Source organism: Anser anser, assembly GCF_964211835.1.
Source record: "Anser anser genome assembly, chromosome: 8".
Lineage (NCBI taxonomy): Eukaryota > Metazoa > Chordata > Aves > Anseriformes > Anatidae > Anser > Anser anser.
The window spans coordinates 3,010,308-3,034,078 of NC_139728.1; the positions used below are offsets into that span (position 1 = coordinate 3,010,308).

At 37.9% G+C, this 23,771-nt stretch overlaps 2 protein-coding genes and 2 long non-coding RNA genes across 8 annotated transcripts in view; 1 reads left to right on the forward strand and 3 right to left on the reverse strand.

The window, feature by feature from the left end:
- The window catches only part of DBT (dihydrolipoamide branched chain transacylase E2), a 13,786-nt gene extending 9,359 nt beyond the window's left edge, over positions 1-4,427 (reverse strand). The window contains exons 1-5 of one of the 5 annotated variants that reach the window (XM_083846396.1): positions 4,296-4,424; positions 2,072-2,209; positions 1,350-1,414; positions 314-437; positions 81-156 (exon numbers count right to left, since the gene is read on the reverse strand). In XM_083846396.1, the coding sequence (XP_083702522.1) occupies positions 81-156; positions 314-437; positions 1,350-1,414; positions 2,072-2,135 (329 nt within the window). In that variant the 5' untranslated portion in view covers positions 2,136-2,209; positions 4,296-4,424. The other 4 variants (XM_083846399.1, XM_083846397.1, XM_083846398.1 and 1 more) reach the window with 4 other exon arrangements.
- Positions 4,428-4,908: 481 nt separating this feature from the next.
- On the forward strand, positions 4,909-14,437 carry RTCA (RNA 3'-terminal phosphate cyclase). The gene is made up of 11 exons (XM_083847576.1): positions 4,909-5,043; positions 5,158-5,258; positions 7,379-7,522; positions 8,964-9,087; positions 9,561-9,619; positions 10,140-10,281; positions 11,490-11,614; positions 11,738-11,796; positions 12,420-12,514; positions 13,320-13,424; positions 13,783-14,437. Exons 1-11 carry the CDS (start codon positions 4,999-5,001, stop codon positions 13,879-13,881), a joined length of 1,098 nt encoding a protein of 365 aa, XP_083703702.1. The 5' UTR covers positions 4,909-4,998; the 3' UTR covers positions 13,882-14,437.
- Positions 8,065-11,483, reverse strand: LOC310903749. Its single transcript, XR_014587773.1, has 2 exons — positions 10,812-11,483; positions 8,065-8,129 (listed from the first exon to the last, which is right to left on the reverse strand). It is a non-coding gene; the product is annotated as an uncharacterized lncRNA (long non-coding RNA).
- On the reverse strand, positions 13,995-19,678 carry LOC310903748. The gene is made up of 2 exons (XR_014587772.1): positions 19,605-19,678; positions 13,995-18,342 (listed from the first exon to the last, which is right to left on the reverse strand). It is a non-coding gene; the product is annotated as an uncharacterized lncRNA (long non-coding RNA).
- Positions 19,679-23,771: the final 4,093 nt, after the last annotated feature.

Here is a 23,771-nt window from a genome sequence, read left to right on the forward strand (position 1 = left end):
AATTCTTGATAATTATCAATAATACTCAAACTACTTGCTGATTTCTTAGTATATTTCTAAGAAAGCTTAGCTTAGCTTACCATTCTTTCACAGTCACCTCCGTAATCCCTTCTCCAATATCAGAAAGCTTAAACTGGACAATTTGGCCACACGAAACTTAAAACAGACAAAGAAAAACAGCATGTTTAATATTAAATATAAGACAGAATGATCTGAATGCATTAAAAATGGTCTATATACCAGTATACACAAGTCTCTAACATAACATTCATAAAATAGCAAAATAAAATAATTTTATTATGAAAAAGATTACCAGCAGATGTTCTGAATAATCGCTGTTGATGACTAAACTTGAAGGCAGATTTGTCAAACACGCACACATATTTTGATTTTACAAAGCGAATGCTGCTGCACGATCTAATGTGGTGAGCACAAACCTGAGGGAAAAAAGTCTTAAGTGTTAAAATATTAGACTGAGGAGGCAGAGCTCATTTAATAATCTTGATGCAACAGCAGTAACAAAACAGTTTAACTGTAATTTATATAGAGAAATTCTTATGAAAACACAATTATACCAAATAAGTACTGAATGTATAATAACCATTAAATTAGCATAAGCTTTGCAACGTCTTTAACTTCTTTTACTAACACAACACATGGAGAGATTAAAGCCACAGTAACATAATCAATTAACAAAAATCATGACAAGACCTGAAGAGATTCATAGTTGCTATAGTCTCTCTAAACAATTAGTTTCATCAGGACACACACAAAAAAGCATACATAATAGCAAAAACATCAGCCATTTGGAACATTCTCATGCAGAACGAATGCTGGAAAGGTCCCCTAGACTGTGGGAAAAAAAATCAGCATATTATTCTTTGTTGGTTCTTATTCCAATCAAAAGGTGATCAGAAGTACAAATTGGAAAGGAAATTCACACCAGAGGGCACAAAGAGTTGCCCTTTTATTTCCGTTATTGTATAGGAGACAAACATCTTCAAATAAATTTCAATTGCAATTATATTTATCCAGAAATCAACTTAAAGGGTCAAAAGAATTTTCTGAAAGGCTATTTATGGAAAACTGTCTGCTTTAAAGCACCATGTAATCAGTCATGATTTTGGTCAAAAGCAAAGCCAGTAGCACTTATATTGACATAAACAGGCATTTTATCATTAATCTCAACAGAAGTTAGTTCAGACCCTTTCTTATTTAGTAACATTTCTTAAATCTAATTCTGGTGTTATGTTGCCTTGGGTTCTGCAAAATTTATAAAGATAAAATTTATCCGTAGATACTATCTCTAATTAATTTAGAGATTAAAAAAATCAGGTGCTACAATGTACCTCAAGTAGCTCACAACTGTAAAATTTAGAAATTATCTTCTTAGATGAGCCAGAAAACAGGACACCTGTATGGGAAAGTTCATTTTAACTTTTTTTTTTTTAAATATCCTTCCAAATAATATAAACTTCCTAATTGTCCTCCCAACCCCCCAAACCCTTGAACTATTTGAACTATATATTACATATTTACAATATAGATTACCCCCAAATCTGTACAATTCTGAATTGACAATGTATGTTTTCTATACTATTTGATCTAGCAGTGCAAGTTACATTTAATATCATCTTTTAGGAACAAATATTTATAAAATACAAACTCCATTAAAGGACACAGCAAAGTCACGTTGAGTTACTTTGCATCTGCCTGCTACTAAGATTGCATCTACTGATCTAGAGTATTTTTTTTTTAACTCCTATCATGAACAAACAGTAAACCCTTTTTGTTAGTTCTCCAAATAATTCTCCCTGAAAAAAAAAAAAAGTCAAATGGTAATTGCAAATGATGACAAATCCTATTGCATGAACGCATTTAAAATTTTAATTCAATTCAAAAATTGGTATATAATCTGTCTTCAGGAACCTATTTGCTCCTATTTTTAATTTTGTATGTCTGTCCACTTGAGTCCATGGTTACATTTTTTGTCCAACAAGATCTTTGTCCCAAACTTACTATAAAACTTTTCTCTTTATATAAACCTACATGGCAATCATTCAGTATTTACCTGTGAAGATGATCACAAGGAGTACATCAAATCTCTGAACTATCTCGTAAGTGTGAAGTTTCATAATGCTTCCAATGTGATTTTGGCATTTGGTAACCAGGTAGTTACTACCAAGCAGGTAGTGAATTAGTAATGTCACTGCCAAAAAACAGACTGGTTTTGTTACAGAAAAGTTTCAATGCTGTTTCAAATTATATCTGTAAGAATAATTCAAAATTGCTGCATTTCACATAACTTAATTATTTTGGTTTGCAGGTTTTGCACATTATCTAGTAAAAAGTTGGTGTGCTAGTATGTTAAAGCAATAATACGGTATTCAATCTCTTCATAGAACAGTATTCCTTTCTAACAAGGTAAACAATTTTATACCATAAAATAAAAAGACCGTGCTTGTATTCAGTATTTAATCACCATAATACTACTTGCTGCATAATGCGAAGTAAGGAAACAATAAGAGCATATAAAAGACAAGATTAGTTCTAACATTCATCGCATACCCATACATATTCATGCAACTACTAAATGTCAAAAAAGTTAAACAAACTATGTATCTTGGTATCTGGAAAAATAAAATAATAACAAATCCCAAGTAGCAAAGTACTAGCAGTTATGTTTATGTCACTACTATCATGCTGTATGACAACTTAAACTCTCCTGGGCATCTTTTCAAGGAGCAGAGTTACCGTCAGAAGAAGAGACCAATAGCCTGCTCCAGTCTCCCACTGATATTGAGGAGGTATCAGCCACTGTTTTGTGGATAACCTGAGACTTGTGGCTTGAACCAAGGCAACACACAATGCTATTTGGGGAAGAACTGTCTTGCCCCTGTTTAGATCAATTTGCACTGTTTCCTTAAGAAGAAGCCTACTGTGCTTTTCTAAACCACCACCAATCCTAAAAGTCTACTGCTGGCTTCAGAACAAAATGTTGTTAACACAGCACGCAGGTAACAGATTACCTGATGAAGTAACACTCAATTTCAAAGTCATATTGAGTACGTTGTGCTCAAAGGCAACAATTTCATATTAAAGGACATTCCTCTATGGAACTCTTTTGACTTGCTGTCATATTGAGTCATTTTTATTGACCATTTAATTATCTGGGATTTGTTTTGCATACATCTTCTGTATTTCCAAGTATAAAGTTACCTACACACTAAACCAACACCCTTACCAGCATATTCCAGACAGACATTATTCCTTGCCTTAACAATTGGCACCATGCCTAGCCTCTAGCTAACTGTTATTTCTCCACCATTTAACCCAGGAATGCCAGGCTCCTTTCTTTTCTTCCTCACAACTTACAGCCTCCACAAACCACCACAACCTGTCTTTCTTCCCCTTGACAACCAGAAAAAAAAAAAAAAGAAAAAAAAATAATATTCAAACATAACACTTCAAAATTGTAATAAGCATCTTTTTTTTTTCTTGGATGTTAGCATTGTTTCACAGTACATTGTCACAAGAAGAATCAGCATCTGGCAAAAATTAAATCATGCTTGCAAGAAACACGCTATAAATAGCCAACTCTGAGATCTATGGTTCAGCATGTACATTGATTAGATGAACACTTTCATCTCATCAGAATCTCCTTCTGGATTTAAGACTTTGGTTTGGCTAGGAATAAAACTGAAAAGAGGCTGCTATTTCCAAAATTATTTGATCAGTAAAATGAGTTATATGTAACCTAAAACTAGATAACTACAAAAGTAATATCTTCATGATGGTATATCCTCAAGTGATTGTAAGCATCCCAGAAAGAAACCAACCAGATGCAGTTCTTGAAGTGCGGTGCCCGAACTACTTAATTCACAAATATCAGGGCTCTTGTGACTGACAGAAACGCACGTTTCTCCCTTCTGCACACCTATACCTCGCCTGGCTGCACAGACGCGCTATACAAAGGGATCGGTGCACAGGCGGAGAGATGGGAAGCAACGCAGCGACTCAGACGACCGACAAGTGCCAGAAGGCTGTCAGTGGCCTGCCGCGGGGGGCACGGGTCCCTTTCGCTGCAGGCACTGAGGCGCAGGATCGCGGGGAGCCCCTGAGGGAGAGGGGGCTGAGGGGAGGCGCCAGTCCCCGAGCGCGTCGCCTTCGCACCCAGGCTCAGCCGCGCAGGTCTCGCTCGCTGCCGCCTGAGGAGAAGCGCTGAGGCGGAGACGCCGCACGCTGCCCGCGCAACTACGGCGGCTACACAGGCCCCCCCCCAGCCCTTCCCTTACCAGGCGCCCCGCGGTTCTGCAGCTGCTCCGCAGCGCGGTCACGGCCGCCATCTTAGCCCGGGAGGCACCGGCCGCCGCCCCGCACACCTCCCACCCGGCAGCCAACCCGCGCGCAGCCACGCGAGCCGCAGCCAACCGGGCGGCGGGGCCGGCAGCGGGGCGGTGGCGGCGGGGTCGGGGCCAGGGGCCGGGGCCGCGCTCCGTGAGGGAACGGCACGGCGACCCCCGGACCCAGCGCCCCCGGAACTCCCGGGGGACAGCGCCAAGGGTCCGGCCGCTGCCGGTACTCTGTAATAAACTTCCGAGAGGGGCCCCGTGTGTGTGTGCGCGTCCGCGTTCCTGTAACGATCCCAACACTGAGACAAGCCGCACGGCGGGAAGTCCGGCCGCTGCCCGGCCTGATCCGTCGCCGCTCTGGCTCCGGGACAGGACGGGAAGGGACGGGGTGGCTGCGGCGGGTAGGAGGGCGCTGTCCCTGCCCGCTACGCGGCCGCCCGGGCGCTGGGACCCGGCGGCGGCTCCTCACGAAGCGGTGCCGCCCCCGCCGGCGTTCTCTGCGCCTGCTCCAGCGCCGCCGCCTGGCACCGGCACCGGCACCGGCGTCTGACGGCGCGGTACCGGTCTGGGGGTGCTGCTTCGCTGGGGTCTCGCCGTCCTCGGGGCCCGCTCCGGCTCCCCTCGCCGCCTCTGCTCGCTGCCAGCCATGGATGGGGACAGGGTGGAGATAGACGGCGGGATCATGGAGGGGGTGAGCATCCGCGCCGGGCCGGGCTGGGCTGTGCTGGGCTCCGCTCGCCTCGCCCCGCCCGCGGGCAGCGGGGCCGGGAGCCGCAGCGGCTGACGAGCGCCGTTCCCCCTGCAGGGCGGGCAGATCCTGCGCGTGTCCACGGCCCTGAGCTGCCTGCTGGGCCTGCCGCTGAGGGTGCGCCGGATCCGCGCCGGGAGGAGCCAGCCCGGCCTCAGGTAACGGCCCCGCCGCACGCCAGCACCCCCGGGGCTGCCCCGGGAGGGCCGCGCCGGTCCCTGGGCGCTTTCAGGCGGGGGCGAGGCCCTCCTCCGGGAACGGGGGCACAGCCTTGGCGGCACACCGAAACGCTTCCAAGGGCAAAAATCACGTATTAGCAGTGTTTTAAGCAGCCTTTTTAAGCAGAAAGTCTTGCCTGTGGCTCACTGACGTGGAAGGACCGAGTGCGGAGAAAAGCTAGAACGTAAAGAAGGCCTATCAAAGCAGGCAGACCTGGGATACGCTTTCCTTTTTGCCCTCTCCTTCCTCAGGGCAGTTTCCTCTCCCTGGCTCTGGCTTGCTGCCAGGAAAGGTGAGGACACTCCCTCTGTCTCCACCTGTCAGGCTGCACAGCCTTAAAAGTGCCTGAAAAATATTTTCAAAGGTGAAGTAGCCTGCATGGTGTGAAACAAAATATAATTAAGATCATATAATGCCTCACTGAGACATTAATCACTGAGTATATAGTATATATACCATATAAAACATTTTGTATAGTGTATATTCTATGCAAAACAGTTTGTATGCTATCTGTATGTCCCAGAGTAGTCATCTTTATTTTGAAAGCTACCAGAAACGTCAGAGACACGTTACTTGCATTTCTCATCTTGATTTAATAACTGGCATTATTCTGCCTAGAATTGTGCTCCTTCATTAACTCAGATAATTCGTGACACCCTTCTTGACTGACATCACATTTGTAAGACAAACACGGAGGTCAGAGTCATCATTTATTTAGGATGAGTTTTAATTACAACTAAGGGAAACTGATCCCTTAGCATTTTTATATATATGTAGTTTTTCAGCCTTTTTTTTTTTTTTTTTAAGATTATTGGGCTTTAAACATATCCAGGAGAGATATGAGCTTTGAGGTAGTTAATTTAGGCTTACTGAAACAGTCTTGCTTATCTGTGCTACTGTTCTATAACTGCCTTGAAAGTAGTCTATAGAATGGTATACAGTGGGTTTTGCTGTATTTCCCAATGGTTCTCATGGAAGGAAATTCATATATTAAGATGGGCTTGACAGTCAATTAATAGTCTAGTGGAGGGCCACAAAGATGATACGGGGCCTGGAGCATCTTCCCTATGAAGAAAGGCTGAGAGACCTGGGTCTGTTCAGCCTGGAGAAAAGAAGACTGAGAGAGTATCTCATCAATGTGTATAAATACCTGAGGTGTGGGAGACAGAGGGATTTGGCCAACCTCTTTTCCGTGTTTTGTGTGGACAGGACAAGGGGTAATGGCCACAAGATAGAGCACAGGAAGTTCTGCCCCAACATGCGAAAGAACTTCTTCACGGTGAGGGTGACGGAGCACTGGAACAGGCTGCCCAGGGAGGTTGTGGGGTCTCCTTCTCTGGAGATATTCAAGGCCCGTCTGGACGCCTACCTGGGCAGCCTGCTCTAAGGAACCTGCTTTGGCAGCGGGGGTTGGACCCGATGATCTTTTGAGGTCCCTTCCAACCCCTTCAATTCTGTGATTCTATAATAATGAGCTTTACTGTCTTAACAGCCTGTAGCCCAGAGAAAGTTGGAGGCTACTGAATAAAATCATAGCTCAAGTTCTTAGTGACATCTTCAAAATGTAACAAAACAAAAAATAGATTTATTTATTTATTTATTTTCTCTTCTGTGTAAACTACACAAACAAATGGAAATGCAAGCACAGCAGGAGAGATGCACTGAACTGTTAGCTCTTTTATGGCTCTGGGAACAGTTAAGCGGCTTTGGCTCCAGTTCAGTATTGCTATCATTATACCGCTTGGCAGCATTATCCCATTACATTTTTGTCATTTATCACATTAGGAAAGTGACTGTTGCATCTCATCTGTCTGTCCTGACCCTTTCTATTGGAAAACACACCAGGATCCTACAAATTTCAGAATGATCAGAAAGCTACTCCTTTAGCTCCTCTGAACTCAGGAGAAATGTAGGAACCAGATTAAATTTCTAATCCTTGTTTTAAATCTGCAATTGATGTTGATTGATGTATTAGTTGATGTTTAGTATTTTTTTTTTAATGTAACATGACTGTGTAGTCTACTTGAATGGATCTTTAACTTAGTATTATGACTTTAAGACCTCAGCATCTGTCTGGATTGGAGATCGTTCGAGATTTATGTGAAGGGAAGCTGGAGGGTGGAGAAATTGGTTCAACAGAAATAACTTTCACTCCTGGGAAGATCAAAGGTGGAACCCACATAGCAGATACAAAAACAGCAGGGTATGTCTTTGTACATGGATAATGATTGACAAGCAACTGCTCTTAACTGCTTTTGGTAACTTTAAAATTGTCACAAAAGAGGTGAGAAAAGAACATTAATACATGGCTAATGAGGTATAATCTGTGCTGTCTGCTACATGTGAGCAAAGAACCTGCTATGTAAGCAGGATATATATTAATAAAGTATATAATTACATATAAATTATAAGTTGAACATTTGATGAATGTTAAAAAAAAAGCTGCCGATGCACTTAAAAAATTATTTTCTTCCATTAGTACATGAAATATTAGGTCAATGCATCAAATTAGATAGGTATCTCACAAATGCTTACAGTATATTAAATTGCAAAAGTATTACGTCTGATGTTGAATTAGTACATTGATTAATGTATTAATTTATTGATTATACAATGAAATATTGAATTAATCTTTATATAATAAATATATTTTTTATATATAATAAAGTCAATTTTAAGGTTGTACTTATGCACATGGTGGTGCAGTATACTAGTCTTTTTGAACTTGGGGCATATTCAATCTGCTGTTTTTTGTCCCTGTGTTTCTTCCATTCTGTTTTTTGCTGTGTTGAATCCTTTGTTCTAGGAATCTGTTGCAAAAAAGTAGAATGGATCTAGCTGTGAACTTGAAAGCGTAAGCTAGGGTAGGCATAAGTTAAGGTTTCCTTTAAGAGAAATATGTTTCTGAATTGCGATAGTATGAACAACTAAGCTGATGTCTTTTACATCTTTTACTTAAACGTAACACAGAAAGGCTTGAATGGGCAACAATGCAGAAGGATTAATAAAATTAAACACAAGTGTGTGTCATCCCCCCCCCCCCCCCAAAAAAAAAAAAAGTGTAGTTCACAAACATGAAACACCCATGACATAACTGTTTCACTTTGCTAAGCAAACATACTTTTGGGAAAACTATTTTGAGGTTTATTATTATCTATGAAATGTGGAGGGATTAGTAATAGGGGAATTGTGTATCTCAAAGCATATTTTCTATGCCCGCGAATTTTCTTGTGTGAGATGTTGAACAGCTTCTAAGCAATTTTGTAGGTTTTTATGTATTTTATTATTAATTAAATATTAAAATGTTAAAATTGCTACCTAAACCTTTCCTGCTTATACCATCTGCTGTCTAACCCTACAGTTTTCACAGTACCATCAGTATACTAAGGAAGCATACATTACTTTTATTTCAAACAGGAATATTAAAGGTACAATTACGTGAAACAGAAGTTTGTATGTTTAGGCTTGCCAAGACCATGAAGTTTTAATTAGCATTTTTTTTAAAGAGTAATAAGTTTACTTGATAGATAATGTTCAAAATTAAATACTTACTTATGCTCTGTAAAGTCATTTGCCCTTGATGTGTAGTGATTCTACACAGATTGTGACTGCATGACATTTGAGTATCTTATAATTGCTTTTAGGAGCGTATGTCTACTGATGCAGGTAGCAATGCCCTGTGTGCTCTTTGCTGCTTCCCCATCAGAACTTCATTTTAAAGGTGGGACCAATGCTGAGATGGCTCCTCAGATAGACTACACAGTCATGGTAGGGAAAAATTCCTTCAACTCATGCCTATATATGTAATATAACTATTGTACTTCTGTTGCTCTTTTGCAAGTTTATTTGTAATTACGTAATCAAGCATGGGAATATTATACTACTTGTGTACCATATGTATACAGCAACCAGTGCTTCGTGGAAGTCCCTGAAATAATGACTTGTCTGTTTGCTTATAATTACTAAAGCAAATTTCACTTAAGATACATTCTTTATTCTAGAAGCTCTGTGAATTGTTTGTTCTTTTCCTCTTCTCAAAAAAGAATCCTTTAACACAAAGCGTTATTCAGAATAAAATATAGGGAACCTCAAATAAGCTGTATGGATGAGACTGCCTATCTTTTTATAATGTAATTGAAATTTTTGTTTTGAACTTTTTTTTTTAAAGACTGAATAAAATAGTGGGAAATGATAAGTTCAAAATAGATTAACTGTGTATTTTTATATATGCTTGTTTGTAGGTTTTCAAGCCAATAGTTGAAAAGTTCAATTTCACATTTAATTGTGACATAAAAAAGAGGTGAGTTACAGTGTCGTGTGGCAGAAGCAGTCCTTACAGCAGTCTGTGAGCATGGAGGCACACACAAGGTGCTCTGAATCAATCTAAGGGATGAATTTATCGTACATTAACTGAACTGTATTAGCTGCCCCTGTGCGGACCATCACTGTATGATGAATGTTATATGGTTCTTCCCTGTCTTTTTTTTTTCACTGCTGAGCCTTCAGCTGCTGTTTTAATGTTTCCAGTTAACTAATCCCTGAGGGAAGTGCACGCTGAACAGTCAGTCCGTTACTGAGTTTTTTCTGAGGTGCCAGTTAAGTTAGTGTTAGGCAGTTAATAAGATGTGTATTTTGAGGTAATGCTATTGGAGAATATTCTTGTATTATAAAGATTTCTTAGGCACACCGACAAAATTGGTATGTATAGTAACAGAGAACATGCGAATGTATCACAGAATATACAAAGAGCCTTATGGTTATTTTCTGGGTTTCCCTGTGATCTTTACATTTAATTATGTCTGATTACTGTTTGTAAATAGGGGCTACTATCCTCAGGGAGGTGGTGAAGTTGTAGTCCAGATGTCACCAGTCAAAGAGTTGAGTGCAATAAACTTAACAGAACGTGGCACCGTGACAAAGATATATGGAAGAGCGTTTGTTGCTGGAGCACTGCCTATAAAAGTGAGTGCTGGTAATAGCTGTGGTGGTATCCAACTTTATAAATCTATATAAAATTGCATGTAATCTCTCTAGCACACCTCTACTGTTCCTGTTCTCTGCAGTCACATATAAGCCAAGTAGTTGTGTTAAATGGATTGCATTATTCAGGCCATAAAACAGAATTTTGGACATTTCTAAAATGTGGTTATTGCACAGGGATATGGTAGCAGCTAAAAGAGGAAATAAGAACAGTGTCTGTGATATCCTTCATGTAACTATTCAAAAATATTTAGTATGTATTGAGGGGTATCATATCTATGTACCGTTCATGTTTCTGTGAGTTATGTGAAATCTGAAATAATGGCTGTTTTTCATAGATTCATGGCTAAACTATGGTGTACTGTAATAGACAGAAGTCAGACAAAATCAGACTTTTCAACCATTGTTACTGGGATTAGACAGAACAAGTTAAGTTAGACAAAATTTAAAAAAAAAAAAAAAAGATAAATTTGCCCCTTTATCCCTCCTTCTTTCCGTTATTTCTATCCTACCTGTGTTTACAGAGAATGAGTGTTGGGATCTCCTCAGCTGCTTCTCACATACAGGCTAGGAAGCAGAAGAGGAAGGGAGAGGAGAAACTGAGTTAGTTTTTGAAGAGCTGTGGAGTGCTGAGTTTGGTCTTAAAATCTCCAACCCTAGGATAACCTTCATCTGCCCCCACATGCCTTTGATTTAAAATTGTTATTTTATATACTCTGTCTTACAGATGCTGTAAGACATAATACATATGTACATAATAATTGTTGGGTTTTTGTTTTATTTTTTACAGTCTAAGGTCTTGAGTTTTTTCACTTTAGACTAAAGGTTTCACTAAGGTCTTTGAGTTCTTGATTAAGACTGAAGTGAAATCTTTCTCCATATGTAAGGAGAAGAATTATTGGAATTCCTATTGCTATTGGAGCTTTGATATTCTTTATTATTATATGTTATATATATTATATATAGAAGCTCCCTACAATCTGTCATTTGTTCAGAGTTTATGGGAACATTCTCAGAAGAGATGATCTTCAGTGCTTGCTTGTAGGGGTTTTATAACAATCATTTGGTTTTCTAGTTAATAACTTAGCCTTCTTATTAAAGGATCCACGGATAATTAGGCTAATGAGCCTTATCTATTGCTAAAGTTACATCATTTAATTAATTAATGTTTCTACCTCTTATCTTGTTAGCTGGCGAAAGACATGTCAGCAGCAGCAGTGAGATGCATCAGAAAAGAAATCAGAGATCTTTACATTAACATTCAGCCTGTTCGAGAACCTGATGATCAAGCCTTTGGGACCGGAAGTGGAATAATGTAAGACAAGCCTAAACTTTCTACTGATGCCTGTAACCTTGCTGGTCAATTAGCTAGATCTTGATTAATTGTCTGATAAAGCGTAATGTGAGTGATTTTGTTCTTAATACTTTTTCTGCTCAGCATTGTTGCAGAGACATCAACAGGTTGTTTGTTAGCTGGGTCGTCACTTGGCAAGAGAGGTAAGAGTTGTATGGAATATACCTCTTTCAGAATCAACTTAATATACTATTAAGTAGAAATCCGAAGTATAATCTGTTCAAAGATTTGATGCTTTGAGTGTTGCATTTTTAAGTGGATGTTATTTACTAATAGGGATAGAGGAAATGAACAGATTTGAAACTCAGTAAATAAAAATATTGCACTTTGTATTTCTAAACTGCTTTTACATAGCAACAAAAATTACAAAATTATTAAATTCACCTTTTATCAGAATGGATTGTTAAGGATCACTGAGTTGAAAATACTTCTGGACTTTACATACAGGCTCTATGGTTTACCTGTGAAGATTTTGTTCAGCATTGAATCTAGATGTGTATCTAGATTAAAAGGAATAGATGTGCTTTTGATCTAAATGGTTTGAATAAAATGTTTTTCTGACTGTAAGTGGGGCTATGTGCTTTCCACTGCTTATGGAATATGCAATATGTCATCATAAGACAGGAGTTTTTTCAAGAAGACATTTGAGGCAAGAGCATGGAAATAAGGTTTAAAAAGTTATTAATTGTTTGCTTGTTTGTTTTCTCTATTTTTTACGTGTTAAAAATAATTGGCAGCATCCTAGCTTCTTACATTTCTCTGTTAGGAAAAAATTCTGACAAGGTTGGCATTGAAGCAGCTGAGATACTGCTGAAGAATCTTAAACATGGTGGAGCTGTGGATGATTCTTTACAAGACCAAGTAAGGCTCCTATTTGTGTCCACATGAAAGTGATGTAGCAAGAACATTTATGTATGTATTACTTGTAAATAATGTAAATCTGAACAATGAAAGAATGGCACATAGATTTCAAAGTTGGATTGTATCTCCACAAGTAGGCATGGCTTTAAATAATGAATTGATAATCAGTCTTGAGAAGTTTCCAGGTGTGGTACACATCAGTACTGGTTCACATCAGTAGAATTAGCATATTACATACAGTTCTTAGGAACCACAGATGCTTCTGGCTTTGCACACATTGTTAAATAGTAGGTATAAAATATGAAGTAGTAATTCACTTCTATTTGGTACTCCATGTATAGGAGTAAAAGTAGCTTCCTGGTTAAAGTTATTGGAGAACAGATTATCTAGGAGGTATTCCTGTCTGTCTGGTGAATATGTCGTCATAAAGTGTTATAATTAAAAACCTTTTCTGAGTTTTTCTCTCCACCCAAAGGTAGTCTTGTAATCTGTAGTCTGACATGACCTTGGGGAAGCCTGGGGAATGAGGAGCAAAGTAAAATGTAATAACAAATTCTAGTGGCAAACTTGACTGGGGAAAAGTAGCAGCCCTTCTGTAATCAGGCATCACATTAGTAAATTCCAAGATTCTTGAGCTTTGGATCACTCTTAGCACTCAGCAGCATGAACTTTTATGACATTTGGCAGACAATGTTTTTACACTTCCAGACATCATGGATGTTTCTGCTTCTTTTTTTTTTTTAAATCAGTAAGTTCCTAGGATCTGAAGAGTTATTTAATAATGAACTTTCCCTCCCCTTTTCAGCTGATCATTTTTATGGCACTAGCAAAGGGGGTGTCTAGAGTGAAAAGTGGACCAATTACACTTCATACGCAAACTGCTATACACTTTGCAGAACAGCTAACAAAGGTGAGTCTAAAACTTCAGGAATTTTATCCTCTCAGTTGCATTCCAGTAACTAAGAAGGGTGCAGTTTTGTAGATTCACGCTGTTTTTTGCAGGCACTGTGAACTGAATTTTGTCATTGAGGATAAGCACTGATAAAATAACTGTTACAATATTTATGTGGGAGTTTGCCAGTAGAAATTAAACATACTTTAGAGTTTAATGCCTTTAGAATGGTTAGATACTTCTACCACCTTTATTTTAATATTTGTAATGAAATCGGTAAAATTTGTAATATGTATAAATTACTGGACATCAGGTATTGAAGATTTAAACTTGCATATAACTGAATTTGTGATGTATATTTCTAATCCTGTTTTAGGCCAAATTTACTGTGACAAAATCAGAAGAGGAAGATCCCAGTAAAGATACCTACATCATTGAGTGCCAAGGAATGGGGATGATAAACTCAAACTTATAGGGTTAAAAAACAACAACAAAAAAAAGCAAGCTAGCAAAAGCAAAGCAAACTCAGCATACCTCAGTGACGCATTGCACTACATTTCAATAGATGTCTAATATGCATGTGAACAGGAGGATCCTTCTGTCACATCTAATTGATGTGATATAACTTCAAGGATGATATCAAGTTTTCCCTTGGTGTGCTGAGAATCTGTGGTGCGAAAAATGGAAACTTTTTTTTTATTTACTTTTTTTTTCTATTATCAGCAACATGAGTACAGACAGGACAGCAAACAGAATACAGTGTATGTACTTGGGCATCCAAGAGCATCAATTAGAAGCTCTAAGAATTCAGATTCACCAAAGCAGAAAATAACTGTTTCAGTTTTGGGAAAAAAATACCTAGATGATACATTCTTTCCACTTTAAAACATGTAGGTTTTATTCTTTGGGATCCTTATGTTATGAGGATTGTGGAATGAAGAGTACCATCAAATCTGTATCTCTGTTCTTCCTTAACTATTTTGCTTAAATCATGTATGAGGAAATAAAAAAAGCAATAGCACCAAACAAAAGTCTGGTATTTATTTTTGCTATTACCTCAGCAAGTTGTGTTAATGGGAGATTGATATAAAGTAAGTGTTCAGAAATGTAATTTCTTTCCCTCAGTAGAGTAAGAACACTCAATGCATATAATAATCTTATTTTAAATCTTCTCTTTTTATCAGTTTTATAAAAATCTTCTCAGACAAGCTTAGAAAATGTATGGTGTTACATCCCAAATAGAAAATAGTAATTGTACGATCAGTTTTTCTATCTACATCTGTCCTTTTTAGCTAAGAGTAATGGGTCTACATTTGCACAAAGCTGTTGTTTTTTCTTATTGGGAGTACTTAATTTCAGCTGAGATTAGAGATCTGGTGAATACATATATATACACACAAATGTATACACGTGCATACACTGAGCAGTGGACATACAAGTGTATTTAGGCATATAAAACCCAGTCGTGTCATCCCCTATCTGGGGAGCAGGTAAGAAAGAATTTCTGCCAATCTGGTCTTGACCTTGCTACCAAATCTTACTCTGAATTAGAAGGAAGATTTAAAAAGAGATGAGGCATCATGTGTTTTGCACATAAAGAACTGAATCACAGAATTGGAATGACTTAACCAAAGATGTATAAACGCACTCTAGAAGCTTTAATTAATTTCCAGTTTTCCCACATCCTAGTCCACAGATTTTTTCCAAGTCCAAGATCTTTTTTTCCACTGTGAGTATTGAACCTAGCAGCTGAAGTAGTAACTTGAAGTATGGTTTGTCTTACTCATTAAAATAAAAAAAATCTACTGCTGATATAAACAAAATTTCACCAGCTATCTACTTAAAAATGTATTTATTCTTAGGGTTCGTTCCCACTCCCCAGCAAAAACTAGTGCAAAAGAATGGAATGCTATTAATTTCTGATTTAAAAGTTTGTTTTTCTTTAATACTGGGAGTAGTCTGAAGGGGGCAGCAGATACCTACTGAATTATGTCTGTAACACTGATACTCTAAATTCTTTATTTAATAAAAGCGTCCCTCTCTCTCAATCACTATTTGCTGCTGCTCATGATTTTCAGTGTTTCCTTTTGGAAGAACTTAGAATGTATTTAAAAAAGAAAACTTGAAAAAAAAGCTCCCAAGGAGTTGTTTTCTGTGCTTGTGTGTGTTTTCTGTGCTTGTTTTGTTTGCCTACTTCCCCAATTCAAAAATGTAATGTACTTAACTAATTATCCTTCTACTGGAGAGATTCCCACTGAAGGGAAGGCTGGGTGTAACATAATTCAACATCCTGATCAAAGCACCACTAATTTAAAAGTTAGATTAGATTAGTCTTTAAAAGTTAGATTAGATTAGATTAGTCTCAAAAAGTTTGATTGCTCAGTCAAGTTTTGAAAATTTTCAAAGATGGAGGTGCTACAGCCTTTGTGGGCAACTTGTCAGCAGAGCTTAACTGCACTCAGAGCTGGCATTTAATGTGAATATGCCAAAGGATTGTTCGTTTTGTTTTGTTTCTTAAACTGACGAAATGTTTCTTAAATTGAAGTTACTTTATGCTACAGGAAACATATTAGGAAGGTGTGCACAGCAATTAGTTCTTCACTAATTCTTTCAGAAGAAAATGTGGCCGAAAATAACAACATAATCAGTTCTGCCTTAGATTTCTGGTTATGTGGGGAATCCTCAGGTTACTCTGGCAGCTGAGAAAGAGGAAGCTTCAATCAAGCCCTAAAACCTAAGAAGTTAAAGCCAAAAATTAATTACAGTTACTTAATACAGAAAAGCATATCAAAAGCCGTTTGTAACCTACAAATATTCCTTTTTATTACCTTTGAAGTTCAATAACTGGATTCTGTACAATGTAATACCTTTTTACCAATATCCAATCAAACAACTTGCGCAGACTACAGGCAATTAAAATTATTTATTATGAAATTAAAACCTTTGTAGAAATTATGTTTAGAGAGAGAGAGTAGAATTGTCATTCTTTGTAGTATTATTCAAAATAAGCCGACACAGTGCACATCTTTATAAATTACAATCCAGGAATTAATGCTTTGCCTTTAGCTTTTAAAATCTCTAGTGAGTGCCTTATACACTTAGCTTTCTTGCTCTACAATCACTACTTTACTTTAGCAATCAAATACAGAAGATCTGCTCTCTTGCCTAATTGATTATTTGTGGACTGTAAGCACACACAGATGTTAATGCCAATATAGCTTAAAAATAAACAAATCAACATACCTAGCTCCTGTCATGTTAAGAAAACCTTATGCATAAAAGTACAGCTAAATTAAACCTTTCAGATTTAGGCAGGCTTCAATATATTTGTGCACATATACATATTGCATTATGCATGAAAAGTGGGATGGGCTTGAGCATGATTTTATATCTGGTCTGAAAGGCTGGCTGGAATACTTTTTCACAGCTTTTCTTCGCTTCTGAAAAACTGTCTGTTTGCACATTGGAGATGTCTGCAATGCAGCCAGAATTTTTCCCACATTCACAAATGCCCAAGACTGTCTTGGAATAATTGCAGCAAAATAAAGAACTGCAAAACCTTGAGACAGCTATCTCACATTAGAATTTCTAGTTCTGAAATTAGATCTACCTAGCTAAAATTTTCTTTTGGAAAAAAAGAATCAAAATACGCAGGTTTTGTTTCTAAGGATAATAATAATAATAAAAACAAACAAAATGGAACAAAATGTAGACAAAGAAATTGCCATTAAAAAACTGAAATGCAAATCCTGTCTTCTAGACAGGACTACAAATGCATATAAATGCCAATATATTTGATAAAGATGAACAAAATCAAGGCTACAAGGTTTACATTTACATTCAATTCACCTGCATTTTAAATTTAAAAATCAAAACACATGCTGCAGTTCTTGTTGCACATTTCCGCATTTTACATGCTGTATATACTTAAATTTTACAGCATAATTAAGTCTTAAAATGAATGCTGTGTGTAAATCAGTTGTTTCTAGTTAGTGGCGTAAATTCTTTTTTTTAAAAAAAAACTTCCTGCCCTTTTGAATATTAACTAATAATTATAGTGCGCTAGTCGAAGGTTTTTCACTCTCATTTATATCAATTTACAATCACATCATTTTTAGTGTTAAGGCTGGATTAAGTCACTTGTGGGAATGTATTAACCTTTTGTTCAGGAAGAGATGAGACATCGCTTGCACCTGCTCTACAAATATGCACTGGGTTTTCTTATGTTAATCAGGCACATTAGAATCTTATATAAAAACTTCAGTGTGGGTGTATAGATACAACTAAGATGCTTACATTTAATACTGCTCAAACAAGTAGTGGCAGTGACTCACGAGTTCTATATGCCAAGGAAACAGGATTAATCCTCTCAACCTGTGTGTCTGTAGTTTATTTCCATGAAAGGGAATAGTGTTTAGATGGATGCAGTGATCAGAGAAAGCCACTGCACTGAGATATGCGGGGACTGAGGTCTCAAGACTAATAATACAGGCATTATATGTAGCCAGATACAAAAAGCTCCTCAGAAAATACTGCACCCTGGTTCTGAATACTCTCAAAAAGAGCATCTTTTAGCCTTGTCCTCTCACGTCCTTAAATCTACTTCAGCTAGTAACTGTTGCTCTTCTGAGCTCATGCATCTCAGTCTGTTCACTAAAATATTAGTTAAATATTTACTGTTTTCTAGACCTTGTCGAAAATTCTGCATTCAGTTTCAGGCCCCTCCAAACAAGAAAGACACCAACGGTTAAGGTGGTCAGGGGCTGGAGCACTGTGAGGAGAGGATGAGGGGAGGGGACTTGCTCAGCCTGCAGAAACGATGGCATAAGGGTGACACCTACCAGCAACCTGTCAGTGGTCGGTAGCAATCCTGCAAGTTGGTTACAGGGGAGACAGAGCCAGGCGCTTCGCAGTGGGTGAGAGACAGCAGAGTAAGCTGAAACGAGAGAGACACCGGTGAGATAAAGCCCTGAGCAACCTGGTCTGAGCTCATGGCTGACCCTGAGCTGAGCAGCAGGTTGGACCAAAGCCTTCCCACAGCCCTTCCCACCGAATTGTCCTATGATCCTGAGTGCCCTATCTGGAAATTAATGATCATCTGAACACAGCACAGAAGAATTTTCTAAAATAATATTCCAGCAGAGCTTATTTACAATGGACATTGCTAAAAGGAGTTATAGGTTCAATAAAGCACTATATCAAATAAAGGTGCATATAGAAAAAAATGCCAAGTGAAATTATTTACAAAGGAAAAAACAGAATTAGAGCTACATGTTTTTGAATTAAAAACAAGCCAATGCAAACACAGAAGTTCATTCTGTTGGTTATTAGAGATAATAGGAACTATCTATTAGTATCAAAAAATCAAGATACATAGATCAACTGAAAAGCATTGTTACTGCTTCCCTAATATTTGACTAGAGAAAAGTCTGTAAAGGCAGAGGTAAAATAACGAGGAACACAGTCCTGTGTAAAATTAAGCAGACCCAGATTTTTTTCTTTAATCCCAGATTTATTAGTACATTTAGGACCAAAGTTCAAGGCTTAGAAAACCTACTGATAAGCCCACGTAAAAGCTAAAAGCCCTTATGGAGTACTAATACGGAGAAGCTCACACTACAAGCTGCGTGATTTCAAGTTTTTGTACCACCCAGCTGCCTCTTAGGAGTTTTGCTGCCTTTCCTCTGCCCGGGATTCTTTCTGCCCAATGCTTTCCAAATCCAATACCATAATGCCACAACAAAAGGATATGTACTAGGACAAGGAATTCTGATTTGAAAATCCTACTTTCAAATAATAACTGAACCTTTTTCTTCACAGACGAGTATTCTAGGGTGAAACTTTAGACAAATTTTCTGCCATATCATGCAAGTGTTCCAAAGTCCATTAAAAACAAATAGAACAAAGAAAAAACACACATTTTATTAGACCAGAAAATATCAAGAATTATTTCTCCTTCCCTTCTTCCAAATACACTTATTTAGTCACTTAAGACTTCCACTTACTGAAGAATGGTTCCTGTGTAAAATTTGTGAAAATTTGTGAAAGCACTTAATGATTTTTCCACACCGAAACCTCTGTATATACAGAGAATTTTACACACACTGCACTGTTTTAGTTTATACATCTCCAGTTGACCTAAAGTTTATACAAATCCTGTAACATAGGAATGAGCTAGTAGATTGTATGTTTTCTCACCAGTAATGCTTGTAGCACCTGAATAAAGCCAGGTTTTGATCCCAGTCTTCTTTCGTACATTAGTATTATATTCCATCAAAAAAAAAAAAAAAAAAAAAGGTGAAGAATAAAGCATTCACTTTTTATCAGACTGCACCCTTATACACAAAAGTATTGCAGACTAAAATAAATTTCAGTGTGTTTTAGAAACAGTTATCAAGACTTTCTTATTGTAACACAACAGCAAACTTAGGCTTATAAATACAACAAAACAATGACTAAGGGAATTTATGTCAATATAACTGAAGATGGAATTTGGTCTATAAACTTAAATGGAAAAGATTGTCAGATTATAGCATTTGGCACAGAAAGAATGGAGAGTGAGCAGTGAGTTTACACAGCATTTCCTTCACTTTTATTCTAGCATCATCCCCTCAAAACGTAGCCACAGGCTACTTTGATTTTGAATTATACCTTGCTGTAACAGCTTGCCAGTGAGCACTTCACAGCAAATGAATTATGCCCACTCACCTACCTTTCAGCTACTCAAATTTACCACTTATTTTACTTTTTACAAAAGGTGATCCTCTCTTCCCCAGACTCATCTCCAAAGATTCACTAGATTTTGCCTTTCTCCCCAGTTAAGGATAAGTCAAAAGTTAGGTCCTCTGTCAGTACCGTTTTGAGATCGGAATGTAAAGACAGATTCTCAATTTATAGCTATTAAATTCACAGAATATCCAAATAAGTCAAAGAAGTTACTCTGAAGTAGCACTGGAAATTACTGGCCCCCTACTGAACAGGGAATACCAACGTGTGCTGACAGAACGTAGATAGCTACAGTGAGCTTGTCATTAGAAATGAGGATAAGCACATGGCCCCTTTATGTTTAAGTGATTTGGTTGTGCTGTATAAATATCTCTTATCAGAACAAGATTTCTAGCATTCTCTTTCAAGTGGGAGAGTTCATTTTCATAACCAAATTATCAGATGTAAGACTGTACAGGAAGCCTCTGTGAGTTAAGCTGAACCACATCAGCTCAAAATAAGAGCTAAAAAGTAATTACATTCCATAAAGCCCTACAAATCCGTGGCCTTCCATCTTTTTATCCAAACCTTTCATCTTTTTATTACCCCCAACAACGTATCTCTGAACTTTAAACTTCAGCTACTCAACTTTTCCAAAGATTTTGCTACACACAATTGTCTTCTCAACTTAAACACTCTTACTAGTATCACTTATTTCTTTTCCAGTTCCAAAATGTAAAAATCTCTAAAAATTATTCATACTTCTGTACTTTTCTGAACTTTTTTTTTTTTTTTTACTTCTAAAAATGAGCAATTTAAAAAAAATCAGTCTAAGATGCTGCTTTTGCTGGAAGTCTAAGAAAAGAGCTATGAGGCTGATGAAATCATTCAAATGTGCCAGTTTCCTTCACCTTATTAATTACAGCTGGAGCAAAACTTTCAAACTTAACGTACTACTGAAACAAAATTTTTAAAAGCAACTAACTGATTTATAAATGTATATCCTTCAGCAGCATAGGAAAAGTAAAGCATACTTACTTATCTGTACCAAATCTCGTTTTCAGAAGTAGCTGCTTGCACTGCCACTGAAGTTTACAATTGCTGCAGTGTGACCAGCTCCTCTAAAGCTCAGGCCTAGAACCTACGAAGTATGAAAATGCTGACACTACCATTTTACTTCTGGCTATGCCGACATCTTCAATATCTTTAAATTTTCTTTGCCTTTTTTTTTAAAACAGCTGTAAAACCTATATGGCCGAAAACAGATACGATAAACAATAATGAAATAGAATGTTAAGAACGGGTTAATATAGCTCAAAAAGTCATATACTAAATAAGAATACTTTATATCATCAGAAATATATAAATTTTTGTATTTTCAGAGATCAATTAAAATACACAAATTATTGATAATCACTGTCAGAAAGAAAAGGTCAATATGATTTTGAACTAGCTTGCTTTTAACACATTTTGGCCAGTCAGCACAAATAATTTTGAAACTGTGCTTTTAGGCACATTTGTTCACTTCCGTCTTAGAAGATGGTGACCTCCAGGACCAAAAGATTTATGTCCTCTGACTGCAAGCCAGATTTCTGTATCCTGTTTATTATTTAATATGTTCTCTGTAAAATAAGCACAATTCAAATGCTTTGCCACTCAATCGAGAGCCAATCTTAAGCCCACATTTAGACAAAATTTAGATGTATAAAACATACGCTGTTTTATCCAGTGATAATTTAATGATGCTGAAACAGAACCCATGAAACCTTTTTCCATGTGAATGACCATGCTGCTCCTGTTATCATGCAGGAAGAGAGGAAAGCCTCTTTCCCACAGACTATTAAATAGTATTTAATAGTAGTTACTGAAATTTGGAGGGAAATCTATTTAAATCCTTTTTGGCAGAGGAAGAAATTAAACATGAATCTCTTAATTCCTGGATGATACTAACTCACACATTGCAAAAAGAAGGAAACCCTACCACCTCTTGTCCTGATTTTTAAGTGACTCCCTCTGTCTTTCTGATGAAAAGGTTGACTGTCTGTCAGACTACAAGCTCACAAATGGGTGGACAGACATCCCTACAGACCTGTGGTAGGAACTGGCTTTTGTACATACCTAGGTATTGCTCCCTGCCACTTAGGTCTTGGCCGCAATTAGCAACATTTTGGGTGGTTTCCTGCTCCACAACTCACAGGCTGCACAGTGAGCCTTGGGGTCAAACCCAGACCTCCCACTCCCCAGGAATTTGGGCCTCAGAGCCAGGCAATGAAATCCAACTATTTCTCCAAAGCTCCTTCTCCCACCACATGACTGCACGAAGTTCAATTTCCTGTAAATCCTAGCAGGCTGTTTCCAGGAGCCACTACTCCCCTCGACATGTAAGTAGTGTGGATAAGATAAATAAGGTCAAAATTCAGCAGAAGAGAATAAGGAAAACTCAGCAGAAAATGCACAATTTTCTTGTGACATACTACAAAAATCCTGAAACACAGCAGATTTAAATTACACAATCTCACCCTATTGATATAATCCTTTCTTTTGCCTTTTATTCTCTCTCCTAGTCACTGTTCACTTTCTTTTTATCACTGCCTCTGCACTGCAGACTAACAGCATCTCCAGCTTGCAGACTCAGTTGCAGTAGAACTAAGCACTTATGACAAGTAGGATCAAATTTTAAAAAGTGTCATGTTTTTTACTTCCAATCCTTTTGTCTTTCTATTTTATCTTACAGAAGCATTACAATATCACAGTATTGTTAAGCTACAGAATTAGAAGTACAGTCTGGCTCCAGCTAGCCTTGGTTCTTGCAAAATCATTTTACTTCCTGCAAACTACAACAATTGGGGTTGCAGAAAGCATTCAAGGACATCTTTGCAAGGCCCTCCTATTGTTTAAGGGGACCGAGGCTCGCTTCTACTGGGAGATATTCCCAGGAACGCAGCACTAGCCTATGCTTGCAGAAGGAGCTTCAGCAAATACTGGTTCAAGATATCTTATGAAATTAAAGAAATATTGCAATAGGGGATTTCATTTTATTTCTCCAGGTACTGAGGAAAAAGACATCCTCCGACAGAGTTTTTTGTTGTTTTGTTTTGCATCAAGCAAGTTATTTAAACCACATAAAACTGAAGGAAATTATGCTCACATATATAACACTGTAGCTGTGCTTGAGCTCCTGAAGGCAGCTGCACACACAAAGCCTAGTGGGGTAAGATTTTCACGTGAGCCAGGCTATCCCTATGCTTGTCACTTCTCCTGGAGAGCCCTTGGCTCAAACAAATTAGACAAAGTGAGAGTTAATGTGTAGGTGGATGATCCAGGAAAAGGACAAGACTGGCTTTTCCCACATAAATGTAAGTCTGTCTTTCAATTAAAACATGATATGCGTAATCCACAAAAAACAAACAAAAACAAAACAAAACAAAACTTAATCAAACTTTCTGAATGTCCAGAAAACTCTCTTTCCCAGCATTTTACTCCTATGTATGATTTATCTACCCTGCACTCAAACTATCAGCGTATGAGCAAGAGCACTCTTCTGCCCCAGCATCCTTCTCCTAACAATGGCTAAAAAGTGTTTTACATGAATTAAACCTCACTATATGCCCGAAAGATAATGTGGTGTTACAAGGCAGGATATAGAAAAGAAAGATAAGT

What these genes read in the sequence shown, in the direction of transcription:
- RTCA (XM_083847576.1), top strand. Translation starts at nt 4,999, where the DNA reads ATGGATGGGGACAGGGTGGAGATAGACGGCGGGATCATGGAGGGG. An exon ending in ACGGCGGGATCATGGAGGGG is followed by an intron (nt 5,044 to 5,157) that starts GTGAGCATCCGC and finishes TTCCCCCTGCAG; the next exon opens with GGCGGGCAGATCCTGCGCGT. An exon ending in ATGATTCTTTACAAGACCAA is followed by an intron (nt 12,515 to 13,319) that starts GTAAGGCTCCTA and finishes TCCCCTTTTCAG; the next exon opens with CTGATCATTTTTATGGCACT.